General features: G+C 36.4%; 1 protein-coding gene across 5 annotated transcripts in view; it reads right to left on the bottom strand.

The window, feature by feature from the left end:
- GAF1 (Polymerase/histidinol phosphatase-like protein) overlaps positions 1-12,456 on the bottom strand; it is a 29,732-nt gene extending 17,276 nt beyond the window's left edge. For 2 of the 5 annotated variants that reach the window (XM_006854358.4, XM_088872872.1), the window contains exons 1-2: positions 12,327-12,456; positions 4,041-4,615 (exon numbers count right to left, since the gene is read on the bottom strand). In XM_006854358.4, the coding sequence (XP_006854420.1) occupies positions 4,041-4,487 (447 nt within the window). In that variant the 5' untranslated portion in view covers positions 4,488-4,615; positions 12,327-12,456. Of the gene's footprint in view, positions 1-4,040; positions 4,616-7,854; positions 7,938-12,326 lie in introns of all 5 variants that reach the window. The other 3 variants (XM_088872871.1, XM_088872873.1, XM_088872870.1) reach the window with 2 other exon arrangements.
- Between the last annotated feature and the right edge of the window lie 1,527 nt (positions 12,457-13,983).

Raw genomic sequence — 13,983 nt, 5'->3', positions numbered from 1 at the left:
ACACTCTACCTTCATTTCAACACATGGGAGAGATGCTATGGTTTGGACTTTAGCGCTGTCTGGTTCCTTCATGCTAGCTTCCTTTTTATAAAAGCCTCACCCAACCCCCCACCTTTCCCTTGAATCCCACCTCGGTATTGTCGCAGTTTTGGTCCACCATCACCCCACCCAAAGTTCAAACTTTCATTTGGATTGCTGGCTCTCAAAGGGCACTCACAGTGGACCATATCCAAAAGAGAGGGATCTCAGTCCCCAATAGATGTGCCTTGTGCCAATGCGAGGAGGAATCCAATCCACACCTTTTTATCCTCTGCAATTTCACTCGTGAACTTTGGCGCCATGTGTTGCAACTCTTTGGTATCCAATGGGTCATGCCCCCAATGGTCAAGGCCTTGCTTTCATACGACATAGCGTCCCACTGGCCGACGGCTGGAAGAACCCTTTGGAAGGCTACCATACCCGCATCTATTTGGGTCATCTGGGTGGAAAGAAATACCAGAATTTTTCAAGGTCATAAACTCCACATTTCAGCACTCTTCCAAAAGGTAACTTCTTTGGCAACCTTCTGGGCTTCAAACCACAAGGTGTTCTCGGGCATATCAGGAAACACGTTCCTCAGCCAATGGAAGAACATCCTCCACCACCATCTGCGCAAGGCTAGCAGACCAAACAATTGGCTGCCACCACCAAAAGGCACCATCAAGCTCAATTTTGATAGTTGTTCCCTAAGGAACCCAGGCCCGACAGGAGCTGGGGGCGTTTTCAGAGATCACCACCGCAATATCCTTGTTACCTAGTCTGAGCAGCTTGGCCATAATGATTCTCCTTATGCCGAAGCCATGGCCCTACTACTGAGCTTGAAAAACTTCAACCGTTCCTGGGGTTCACACTTGTTAGTAGAAGGGGACTCACAAAATATTCTCTCCTGGGCAACAGAGACGACACCACCACCATGGCACCTAGCCTCTATTTTTGACGAAATTGCTCACATTTGTAGGGATACGGACGTCTCTTGGAAGCATATATTGAGGACGTCCAACGAGCTCGCAGATCTCTTGGCAAAAGAGCGAGCTAGCATCCAAGAAGAAGAACACGGCTGATCCTACTCCTTTTTTTCTGGATCACAGCCACACTACATAGAATTTTTGCAATCGGGCAAATCTTTCAGCCATGGTTAATTTTTTGAAAACTTCTTGTACATCTTTGTAATCGAGCGGGTTCTATAAGCCCATTTTTGTACATGGCTGGTTGATTCATTGTTTAACGAGAGACGACTTGAGGGCACTCTCGGACCATCTTACCTCTGTAAACTATCTTTCTCAGTAATACAAAGTTAACTTTATCAAAAAAAAGAAGATATAACCACTCTATTTCTCTATGTAGACGACATTGTCCTCACAGGTTGCTCAATTGAAGAAGATGAATCCCATTAAAAAGGTTCTTTCCGATACATCTCAAATGAAGGATCTGGGAAATCTTAAATATTTCCAAGTATAGAAGTTGAAAGAAAGAAAGATCAAATGATACTTGCGCAGCACAAATATGTTATGGACTGTTTGAAAATGACAAAAATGTTAGATGCAAAGCCAGCCTCTAAATCTGTTGTTCCAAATAGAAGATTGGGAGATATTGCAAGTTAAGGGAATTTCATTTCAAACCCAGAGTACCTGGGTATGGTTGATGCTGTACAATATCTCTCTTTCACAAGACCCAATATACCTTATGCAATGAATCAGCAATTACTAAGATACATAAAGGGTATAGTTGGTGCTTTACAATATCTCTATTTCACAAGACTCGACATACCTTATGCAATGAATCAGGTGATACTAAATGCCTAGTCCAAGGAGAGATCATTTAGAGGCTGCCAAGAGGATACTAAGATACATAAAGGGCACTATGAATGATGGTTTGCTTTATCTCAATCCTAAGGGCATGAACCCTTTAAGAGCTGTAGCCTTTTCAGATGCCGACTGGGCTGGGGACCTGAGCATTAGAAGATCGATTGCAGGTTATTGTGTGTATATAGGCAACAATTTGGTATCCTGGTCCAGCAAGAAACTGAGGATAATGGCAAGATCAAGTACAAAGGCAGAGTATAGGGCAATGGCAGCAGTCACCTGTGAAATCACTTGGATAAGTAGTCTTGTTATGGTTCTTGGTCTCAAAGTATATAGCGTTGTCCTATATTGCGATAATCAAAGTGTGATATCCATCTTGGTCCATGGAACGACCAAACATATTCAGATAGATCATCATTTTGTGAGAGAAAATTGAAGACAGAAGTGGTTGGAAAATTTGTAGGGATCAATGAACAGGTGGCAGATATTTTGACAAAAGGGCTGACCAAGCAGAAGCATAGACTTCTAAAGCGCCAGTTGCCCAAGATTGTTACTAATGTACAACTTCAGCGGGCATATTAGTACTTAGATAAGTTTACAAGGGCACACATGTACATATATCCTTTTGTGATTATTGATATTGTCATGAACACTTTTGTAATTTGTATTGTAATTTATTTCTATAAATATAAGGACGTCCAAAGCAGAAAGCAGTCTTGGAAACTCACCCATTCTCTTATATCAGCTTTTCCTTCTTCTTTATGATTCAATTATTTTTCAAAATCGACCCATGGTTGGCCAATTATAAAATGGCAATAGGCCAGTACAGAAATACTCATCCCGGGCTTGGCATTCAGCCCCTGCCCAAGCTGAGTAACTCAGGAAAGTCCACTCAGACTTGCTTGAGTACTATATAGGCATGAAAATACCATAAAAAGAAAAAACAAATAAAATCCCCAAAAAATTTAAAAAAAAAAAAAAAGGAAAAGGGAAATAGATTTGGGGCAAGAAGAGAGAGAGAGAGCATTGGGGAAGAGAGAAATCATTTGGCAAGAGAGAGAGGTAGACAAAGAGAGAAGGGGAAGCTCTACTAGGTAGAGAGAGAGAGAGATGAAGAAGGGGGCGACTTTCTGCCCACCCTTTAAAGGGGTAAAGAGAGAGAAGGGGGGGAAGAGATGATAAAGGAGAGTGCACTTCCAACCCCCTTTGAGAGAGAGAGAGAGGTGAAAAGTGCAGGGTGGATTTATTCCATTTGGAGAGTGAGAGAGAGAGAGAAAAAAGTGGGAGGGGATTTCCAGTGCCTCCCCCCCAACTGGCACCCCACACTTAGAGAGATATGAAGAAAGGGCGCAGATTCTGCCCACTTATAATGAGACACAGAGAGAGAGATGAAAGGTGGAGGGCAGATTTTCACCCCCTCCCCCCCTTGAGAGAGAGAGAGATGAAAAGGGGCGAGGAAATCCACACCCCACTTATTTCTCTTTTCCAGTATTAGTACTTGAGCAAGTACTGTAGGGACATGCCCAAGTACTGTGGAACAGTACTTTCCCGAGTCCCTACAGTACTCACCGTGGTACTGTGCATGTTCCCAAGTACCCGAGCATGTACATGGGAACTCACATCGGCAACCTGCTGAGGTTGGATAAATCAGCCAAGTCTGACTTGGCCGAGTCTTCAAAAACTGCAATAGGACCTCCATAACTTCCCAGTAATACTCACTGCATATGAATTGAGCCGTATGCACACCAAGAGTTTCACGAAAATGACCTAATACTTAAAACAGTATATAAAAGAAATAGATCTAGCATATACCATCAACTAGTACATGTGAAAAGTTGTTTAACAAAAAATTATAGAAAAAATCAACGGATGTTATCTTGCAAATACCTTATTTATTTCTTATTGATATTGTATTAAGCACAATCATCTAGGGCACATATGGAATCTAAGAAACTATATGGAATCAAAGATACTCCTAGTCAAAGGTTCACACATACACATCTAACAGACTAAAAGCCCAAAAAATCCTCTAAAATGGCAATTATCTTTTTGTAAACCACCGCCAAAATCACATATAAACAACAAATTATCATCATCATCCAAGCCTTATCCCAATTATTTCGGGTCGGATATATATAAACAACAAATATAAAGCTAAAATGAGTATGAAGAATCCTAATGCATACAATTAGAACATACCTCCAATTGCTTACAGGCCTGATCAAATGTCACCTGGTTCAAGGGCTGAACAGCGACCAAGTCATAAGTTTTCAAGATAGGATTTCCCGAATTTAGAGTAGCAGCTTGTACCAAACTATCAACAGCAACTGTCAAACGTGTATATTGCCTAAATGGAGAATTCAAAGATACCCCCAATATCTCTCTGTGAAATTTTACGGTTTGGGAAAGAGCAGGAGCGACTTGAAGGAGAGATTTCAGAGGAAGGAGAGGGATATTGCATCTATGAGTATCAGCCATGACACCTCGAATTGATCGGTTGTACGCAATACCAGTGTAACCTAATTCCATGGCCTTCACCACAAGTCTTACCCTTGTGAATGTATTACTGTGGTTCATTTTGTCTTGTGTTTCTGAAGATGGTGATATGCCTTCTACAAAGGGAATATTGAAATCAAAGAACACCATTGTGACTTGAGACCACGAATTAAACTGTGGTGTTCTTGATGGTTGATCACAGGATGAAGATGATAAAGAATATGGTATTAATTTGAAGAAACTCAATGTGACAATCAAAATGAAACCCTAGCAAGCCCCTGAAATTTCCAATGGAAAAGATATGAGAAATTTATATTATAGAAAGAAAAATATATAAGATTAGCAAATTCAGATCGGATTTTTCCCCACCAAAAGCAAGCTTTTCTTTGGTTCCTTGCCAGTCTCAAACCCCTTGTCTCCCCAAAAAATATTTGTTTAATAATATTGAGAATCTTGCATAAACAATTAATAGTTGGATTTTTTTTCAAATCCAAAAGAAGGTTGATGTAACATATCATAACATGTAAAAACCCAACCACATCCCCAAACCCTCCATTCAATAACATTGAGAATTTACTCCCATGCATCAATGAATAGTGAGAAAATATAATGTACAGTGGGGCTATGCTGTATAGCCATCACCGAATAGAAGAAGTTATAATTTTTTATTTTTGTTAATGAAAATTAACATGTCAACATTGTCCAAAAAAAAAAACAAGGAGAAGAGGATTTTCTTGAAACCCTTGGCTTGGGTGGTCAAGGCAGTGGATCCACAACTTGAAGCCAAGGGTTCCATTCCTACCCTTCACATATCAAGATAGAGAGAGAGAGAGAGAGAGAGGATAAGAAAAAAGAAATAGAAAAACTCTCTCTATCCTTCAAATGTCACGCACCAAAATTTAAATCATTTATCATTCAATTTGAACATGTAACAAACTCCAAATGCAAATAATAGCAATAATACTAAAAATAGTGGAGCTCCCTTAGAACTCATTCGCTTTTAAATTGCACAATGTTTGGGTCTAATAATCAGAGTGCATAACCCATTATTCACACTCAAACAAATCCAGAGGCCATGGGTGATATTCGACTTTTTTGAAGGAATAAGGAAAAATTTGGGAACCTTTCCGAAACTCACTGTTAAAAAACTGACTATAGAAGGACCAAAACTTTTCCCACAAACTGTAAAGGGAAGCACTATCATGTATTTGATAGCACAATACACCAATTTCATATTTACTCATGTCACAAACCCATAGGATGGCCATCCTTACAAGATGTAAAAGTCACCGGTAACATGCTTAATGCAAACAACCCAGTATAGAAGTGAAATAACATCCAACCATTACTAGAAGCTGATCGCATACTTGGTCCAATTTCATTATGGACTCTATCTCTCTACCCTCACTTCTTCAAAACATATTAGAGGAAGTCTAGAGAGACAAAGCGAGGAGTGTTAGCGAGAGCGATTGAGTAGGGTTCTATGATGGGGTCCAGCAAGAGAGGAACCAAGTTTCAGAGAGAGAGAGAGAGCATCTCCCATGGATAAATTGGCTCAAACGCAGCCAGCACCATAACAGGTTAAAGGGTGAGCCACAGAGAGAAAGTGACGACCGGCAGTGGGAGGTGTTATAGCGATTCGGTACGCATGGGGTTTCAGCAAGAGAGAGAAAACAAGTTTCAGAGAGAGAAAACTGACATACACCATCTCAGAGAGCAAACCTCACCTGATATCAATTTCACAGATGCTCGCTCGCCTCCTGCAACTTCATGCTTGGGTGAAGATTTCTAATGCTCTCAAAGAAACAAAAAACAGAGCAACAGAGCGAGGAATAAGAGAGAGAGAATAGTATTAGGGTTTGGAGCAAGGGAGAGAAAAGAGAGAATGGAGAGAATAGATGGAGTGAGGTTAGGGTCTGAACTCTGAAACGAGGGGAGAAGTTGAGGCGGGAGAGAAGAGAAAGCAAAGGGCAGGGCCATGGAGGAGGTTTACATGCGAACCACTTCCACAAGAAGTAGAAAATGCCAATTGCCAAATGCACCCTTTAGAGTTTAGGGTTCACACCACAAGGTCCCTTTAAATTTCATTGTGTTTTGGGAAATTTTTTGTAAAGGAAAGAATTTATATAAGGGTGAGGCTCTAAACAATCAAGTTCTGGCACACATCAAAAATTCACTAGAAGAGGTTGTTTCTATGCCCAAAAATCCTCAAATCAATCATCTTGACCTCAAGATATATGAACATGAGAAAAAAATAGATTTCAAGTTTTGGAAATAGTGCATCTTGTAATGCATATTCTGGACCATCAAGGCATCGTTTCAAGATTTTCAAGCATTCATAGATCTGCTTGATCTACATTGTTTTTGAAGCTTTAAATTTTATAATTAGAGATGAAAATAAATTTTCAGAGCATCACAAAGATTTCCAATACTAAAACATCTTTCGACACAATTTGAAGGTGCGCCTTACTTACTTTGATTGTTTAGGTCCTCAGCCTTATAAACAAACTGTACCCTTTTGTAAATACTTTTTTGTAATATTTAGGGCTGCAACCCTAGTGCTGCATGGTTCTACACCATCCATAAACTTGAATGGTACGAATCTATCACAGTAATTAACAACGTAAATTGGGGAACGTTGGTGTTTGATAAGTTTCACTGCAGTTTCCCTAAGAAAATCCGTGCTGCTAACTTTCTTGGATTCTGGAAGGCAGGTAAAAATTGGTAGCCTAAAGGCTAAGAACCCTGTTTGATAAACTGCTGGTATTTTCACCAGTTTGGCACTGGAAAAGCTAAAAACTACTTGTCTTAACAATTCATTATATATTTCATTGGACTGATGCGTGCAATGCATATTTTCAATAAGATTTTCTTGCTAATTTACCAATTTACTAGTAAATAAGGTTCCATAATTGATCTCAATCTTGCGATTGAACACTGGGTAAAGTGATCTGAAGCTCTTTATTAGATATCCATACACCCTCTCAAATATATGTCATTTCTAACATAACTGGAAGAGATAAATTGGGGGTTCTACAACTGATCTCACTATTGCAATTGAAAATTAGGGTAATCATAAGTTGACAGTCCTTTTTGTGTAAGAATACTAAAAAGCAATTTCACAATTAATACAATATTCGATTGTACCCAATACCTATGTCCTATGCAAAGCAACAAACAAAAATAGAGAGAGATAAAACAAACAGCCGAAGAGACCCAACAGTTTCAAGAAAGCACAATAACAACAAAAATCCATAAGAATATCAATGATCTTCCACTTTCTAATAGTATTTCAAGATGAGAAGTGATATTACAAGAAAATTGAAATCCAAACTTACAAAGGAGATGAAAAACATAAAGTAGGGGAAATATTCAATGCAATGGCGACAAATTAGAAAAGAAAGAGATAACATGGAACAATAATTTGACAAAGGACAGAGAAACACCATAAACATAATAAAAACAAGGAAAAAGTTTATATAAGTGCGAGGCTCTAAACAATCAAATTAAGGCGCACCTCAAAAACCACATTTCTCGACACTATTTGAAGGTGCGCTTTAATTTGATTGTTTAGAGGCTCGGCCTTATACAAATCGCACCCTAAAAACAAAGGACAGATAAACACCAGAAACATAATAAAAACATAACCATGAAATGAGAGAGAGAGTAAGTAAATTACTATCGAGAGGAAGGGGCTAAAATGAGATAAGAGAATATAAATACCTAGTGATAGATAATGAGTTTAGAAACAACCAACAAACAGAAAACAGAAAACAAAACATAGAAATAAGAGAAAATTTTAGGGTTCTTCAATTACAAAGATTGAGAAAAAAGTTGTTAGTTCTCTTTCTACAAAGCAGCCGCCGATTCAATCTAGGTTCCCATATAATTTGATGTTAAAATGAATTAGAATTAATCCGATAACTTTAATAAACATAGAAACTTATATTGGGAATAATTTACAGCAGAAATAATCACAACATTGTGATTGTTTTATCACATTTTAGACTGATTTTGCTACTGCAAAATGAAGCAGCGAAAAACACAGATTTTGTTAAAAAATAAATGTTAATTTGGCTACTTAAATTCACTGAAAATCCATATGAAAGATTTCTAGTTCTTGAAAACTCATATAAATAAATCTCAAAGAGCCAACAGAAAAGATAAATTAAAGAGAAAATTTCGTATAGAACCCTAATTTCTCAAAATATTTCATGGTAGACCCTCTTTCCGTTTTTCTTTCAAGTGGCATAAAGAAACCCCTAAAGATTTCACCGTACCCCCTCATCTCTTATCTCCAACTTTTATTGACTTTTGATCATAAAAATAGCCCCAACAAATCTTTTTATACCATTTCAATCCAAAAACATTTTTAATGGGTGCAAAAGGGAAAAGAGGGTTAAAAGAAATTTTGGGTTGAAATGGTATAAAAAGATTTGTTGGGGCTAATTTTTATGGTCAAAAGTCAATAAAAGAGGGAGATAAGAGATGAGGGGGTACGGTGAAATCTTTGGGGGTTTCCTTATACCCCTTGAAAGCAAAAAGGAATGAGGGTCTACCATGAAATAATATGAGGAATTAGGGTTCTATACGAAATTTTCCCTAAATTAAACTCGTATAGCCAGCAAGAAAGGAAAAAAAACCATGTAACAAGCAAGAAAAAAATGAAAAACGTAGCAATGAACCAGGGAACCGTTCACAATACATAGCAAAAATCAAGCAAGAAAAAATAAATAAACTCATACAACCAGCAAGAAAAACGGTATAAACCATATAACGAGCAAGAAATAAAAAGTCCAGTAATGAACCACGGTTTGCAAACCAAAAAACCAACAGTAAAGCAAGGAAAAAAATCGTTCTTTGAAATTAAACAGAAAGAAAAAGAAACCTAAAAAAAAAAAAAACTTTTTGTATATTTAGGGGGTTCTTTTTCCTTGAGCTTAACCAGAAAAATAAACCCTAGACAAATAAACTATCTAAATATGGGGTTTTCCTTCTTCGAGCATAACCAAAAAAAAAAAAATGGAAAATAAATATAAATGCTCTCTGTTTTAGGGTTAATCTTGTTTGAGCTTAATCAGAAAAAAAAAGAACCTAAATCAAAACAAAAATCTCTTGTACAGATAGGGATTATTTTCTTTGAGCTTCAAAACAAAAAAAAGAGGAACACAACATATTGCGTTGAGCTCCTAATTTCGGAGCACCAATAGGGAAGATGAGGGCAACGGAGCACCTAGCTTCAGCACATTGCAATCTATTGCTGCTCAATGGTTGAGAGGTAAAAGGGCCAATGGCCATGGAAGAATGAAAGACTTTCCAGTGACCCCTACTTACTTTTTCTCTCTACCATATTAAGAGAACCAAAAGGAGCTTCTCGCTACCATATTAGGAGAACCAAAAGAAACTTGGAAGGTTCCATAATAACTACTGTAAATAGCAGATAATTTTTAATATATTTAAGCAAAAACAAGTTCTCCATCAATCTACGATATAGAAAAGGTGAGCAAAACTAAAGAAGCACTCCAAAATCTGCTTTTAACACGACTTAAAGGTAGAGAATATGTTGACCATTTATTCTTTAATTGTACTTATGTTCGAACTGTTTGGTCAAGGTGTCTTGATTGGATTGGAAAAAATATTGATCAGCCTTTGCAGTTTAATCATGTTTTTAGCAGTAACTGTTTGATAACAGGTATGGGTATGAAGGGTAGAACTATATGGAGAATTGTGAAAGCTTTTGCATTATGGAAACTACGGAACGAATGAAATCGTAGATGCTTTGAGAATCATGGGCGATCTATTCTTGAACAACAAGAGAAAATTTGTATTCTAGTTGTTGAATATTTAACTGTCCAGGTGAAATGGAGGGGTGTTTCAAGTTTAGATTCGATGTATAATCTTCATTTGCTTATAGATGAAGTACTGCCAAGAAAGTGAGAATTGGGATTTGGAAAGTGCCAATTGATGGATGGTTAAAACTTAATTTTGATCGAAGTTCATTGGGGAATCAGGGGCTTGCTGGTATTGGAGGTATCATTCGTGACAGCAATGGAGTAATGTTACTGAAATATTATGGACCTGTGGGAGCGAATGAAACAGAGTTGCGTGCTATGCTTCAAGGTTTGAAGTTGACTAAAGATTTAAATAAACTAGTTAATGTGGAAGGTGATTCATTAAATATTATTAACTGGATGCAAAAGAAGTTTGGTTTTCCCTGGAGCTTTCGTGAACTGATGTGTGTGGTAATTGATGTTTGTGCAACTATGGTTTGCTCTTTTGCACATGTCTTTAGAGAGTGTAACATGGAGGCTGATGAATTAGCTAAAGCTGGGGTGAGTGGAAGCTTTAGTGGTTGCGTAATGCTTTCTCCTGATTTTAGTTTTTTTATGTTTGATTCTGGTGTTTTCTGTTTTTCTGGATTTTTATGGTCCTTTGTATACTGTAATTGCATTGCATGAGATGAAATAAAGTATTATTGTTCTTCAAAAAAAAAAAAAGGAGGGTTGATGTAGTCGAGCTTCTTAACGGCGATGGAATCCTTTTCTATTTTGGAATGTAAAAAGGTAGAGGGTCGATGTGGAAACATTAGGGGGAGAGAAAGGTGAGTGTAGAGAGAGCAAAGATTTGGGTGGAAATAGTTTAGGGCTCGTTTGGTTCATGCATAACAGTTTGCAAATGTAAAACAGTTCCCTGTGCAATAGTTTTCCAATCCTGTTTGTTCCCATGTTTGGTTCACATGTTTGGAATTCCTGTGTACCGAGTTTCTTATGTTTGGTAACCCATAGGTAAACTATCTCCCAGAATCTGGATTACTACCTATTTTTAACCGTTCATTTGCAATATAGTTGATTTGATATCGACATCCATCCCATTAAGATGATTTTTTTAAAACATTTAACTAAAATTATTTCACGAATTTAGATAGATTTCTAAAAATTAAAAACCAGCATTGCATAACTAAGTTATGTCCTTCAATAAGCATTGGAGTTATAAAGATATGAAAACAGGGCATCGATATCTAACCAAGATACATAACTATGTCACTATCAAACTGCTTAATATGAGATCATAATCAGAAAGTATATCAGCAGAAAAGAAGTGGAAAATAATCCATATTCTAATAAAGAGAAAAGCATTCAAAACATAGCTTCCAAATTCATGGGAAGTTTACTCATGAAGCATTTGAGTAGAATCTTTTCTAGTTTTAGGATATAATGGTGGCTTCATTTCTCAATACCCTTGTAGTGAAAGCGCTCAAGCATGGCTCATTAATGACAAGTCTTTCAATCAATGATATTTTACAAAATGTTATAGAGTTTCAAACCGTAAACAACCCAGATTGCAACCCCCGCTATGATCTAATATTTACTTGTGACAGTTTATTACTTCCCCAATGTCACTGCTTACCAAATACTTACTAAAATCTAAGCTGATGAAATAGATTTATGCATACGCATCCATTATTTTAATTTTGGAATCACTTGGAGGCTTCATTTGATAGTTTTGAGAGTCAACCAGACTCCGTTCTTTCTAGTTTCAGGATAAATTTGAAAAAAAAAAAAATCAACGTACTTTAAAAAATCACAAAATAGCTTACATATAGCATCAAAAAACCAGAAAGAAATAACGATACAAAAAATTAAAAAAACCAGAAAAGAACAACAACAAAAAAAGCCCATATCCATATTTCTCTGCAGTACAAGTTGTGCTTTTATACTAAATAAAATAAGCCAAAAATAAAAAAGCAAAAAAATTCCACCGGGAAGTCAGAGAAATAAAAATGTTTGCATTGGTAACAACAAAATCAGCACCATCTAGAGGGAAAAACCATGAAAATCACAGGAATAAAATCCATACCATTGTTGAATAAGATGAGGTATTTTGTATGGGGTTGGTATGAGCAAAACGCGATCTTGTTTGGTGAAGAATCCTTACACTATGATGAAGAAAAACAAGCAAAAAAATAATAAAATAAAGAAATAACCTTACCTTGTTGAAGAAGATGAAAGCTTGATCCTCGATTGTGGCTCTGTGAGAGAGGACACAGTGTTGAGAGAGAATGGCGAGGAAGGCTTTGCGAGAGAGGGGCGAAGGTTTAGAGAGAGGACACGGTTTCTATGAGTCCACCGACTCACGTGTAGAAGAGGCCCTAAATGATTTATTTTTGAAATATAATTTAATTCTAATTTGGGTGTGGTTCATGTAAGGTTGCAACATTAAGCAATCCAATTAAGATGCACTTCCAATTTTTATCTAATTTTGGTGTAAAAAATTCTTCAGACGTTCTCAAAATTTATTTTTATATATAATTATAAAATTTTAAATTTTATAAATAGTTAAAATCAAGTAAATCTATAAATATATGAAAATTTTGAAAATAGACGGTTTAGATAATGTGTTGCAAATGAATTATTTATGGGACTCAAAATATTTTTTTGTCATATTCATAAATCTCGTTGTTGAAATGATCAATTAGATGGTTTTTCAACATTAAAACAACCTTTTTCTGATGAATTTTTTAGGTGTACAAGTAATTCTACATTCTAAGGTTGCAACCTTAAGTAAACTTCTTCCTCCTAATTTTGAGGGAATATATAATTTTTAGGACAAAAGTTCTATTAGTCCATGTAGAAATGAATCACTTTTTAAAAATCTAATTTTTAGATGGATTTTTTTATCTAATTTTTAAGGACATGTAATCTCTAACATGGAGATCATGAATATGAATAAATAAATAAATTTTTAAAATTAAAAATAATACTTTTATTAAAAAAATACTTGGATCGTAGTTTCAATCATTTTTAGATGAATTACCTATTTGTATTCATTTTTAGGATGGATGCTTTGCAGCATGGGACCGCAAATGTAGGAATGTGGCCCCCGCCACATGAGACAATTTTCTTAATCTTTAATATATATAGATTAATATTATTAATTTGTGAAAATAAATAAGTTTTAAAAACTAAAAATGCTACTTTTTGGTATTGATCTCCAAGCCGACATAATAACAGATGCAGGCTTTGAATGTATCAAAAGTTCTCCTTTGTGAAGGTAGGGCTTTGAGAGACAAGGGCTGAAGGTAGGGCTTTGAGAGACAAGGGCTACGGTTTATTCTTTTACGTTATTTTTTGTGGTTTCAGCGTTGTGCAGTTAACTGGAAATTTTTTTTTTTCTAATCTGCTCGAGCAATGGATCCTCAGGAACTTACTCCCCACTTTCTGGGGTGGGGATTTCTTCTCCACATGATTTGCTCTTTGTAGTGGTAAACGTTTTTTCATATGGGACAAGTTTTCACCTGCATTATACATGAACCAAACGTGTGTAACTGCACGTCTCATATGAAAAGTGTTTCATGATGCATGTTTTCATATGAACCAAACCCCCCGTTTCTTTTGTAAGGAGCATGTAAAATCTGCACCGTCCAAATAAATAGATGGGTATAAATAGGGTTGCAGCTTTACAGAAATTCTATCTTTTAAAATATATTTAATAAATTTTGTAGAATAAAGTTTATATAAGGATGAGGCCTTAAACAATCAAATCGCACATCAAAAAATCCATTAGAAGTGGTTATTGCGATGCACAAAAATCCTCAAATCAATCATCTTGACCTCAAGATGTATGGATATGATAAAAAATAGATTTC

Source organism: Amborella trichopoda, chromosome 7 (genome assembly GCF_054954075.1).
Source record: "Amborella trichopoda isolate Santa Cruz 75 chromosome 7, AtrichopodaSantaCruz75HAP2 v2.0, whole genome shotgun sequence".
Lineage (NCBI taxonomy): Eukaryota > Viridiplantae > Streptophyta > Magnoliopsida > Amborellales > Amborellaceae > Amborella > Amborella trichopoda.
The sequence above is the reverse complement of the archived record's forward strand: the minus strand, read 5'-3'. Positions and strand labels throughout refer to the sequence as shown.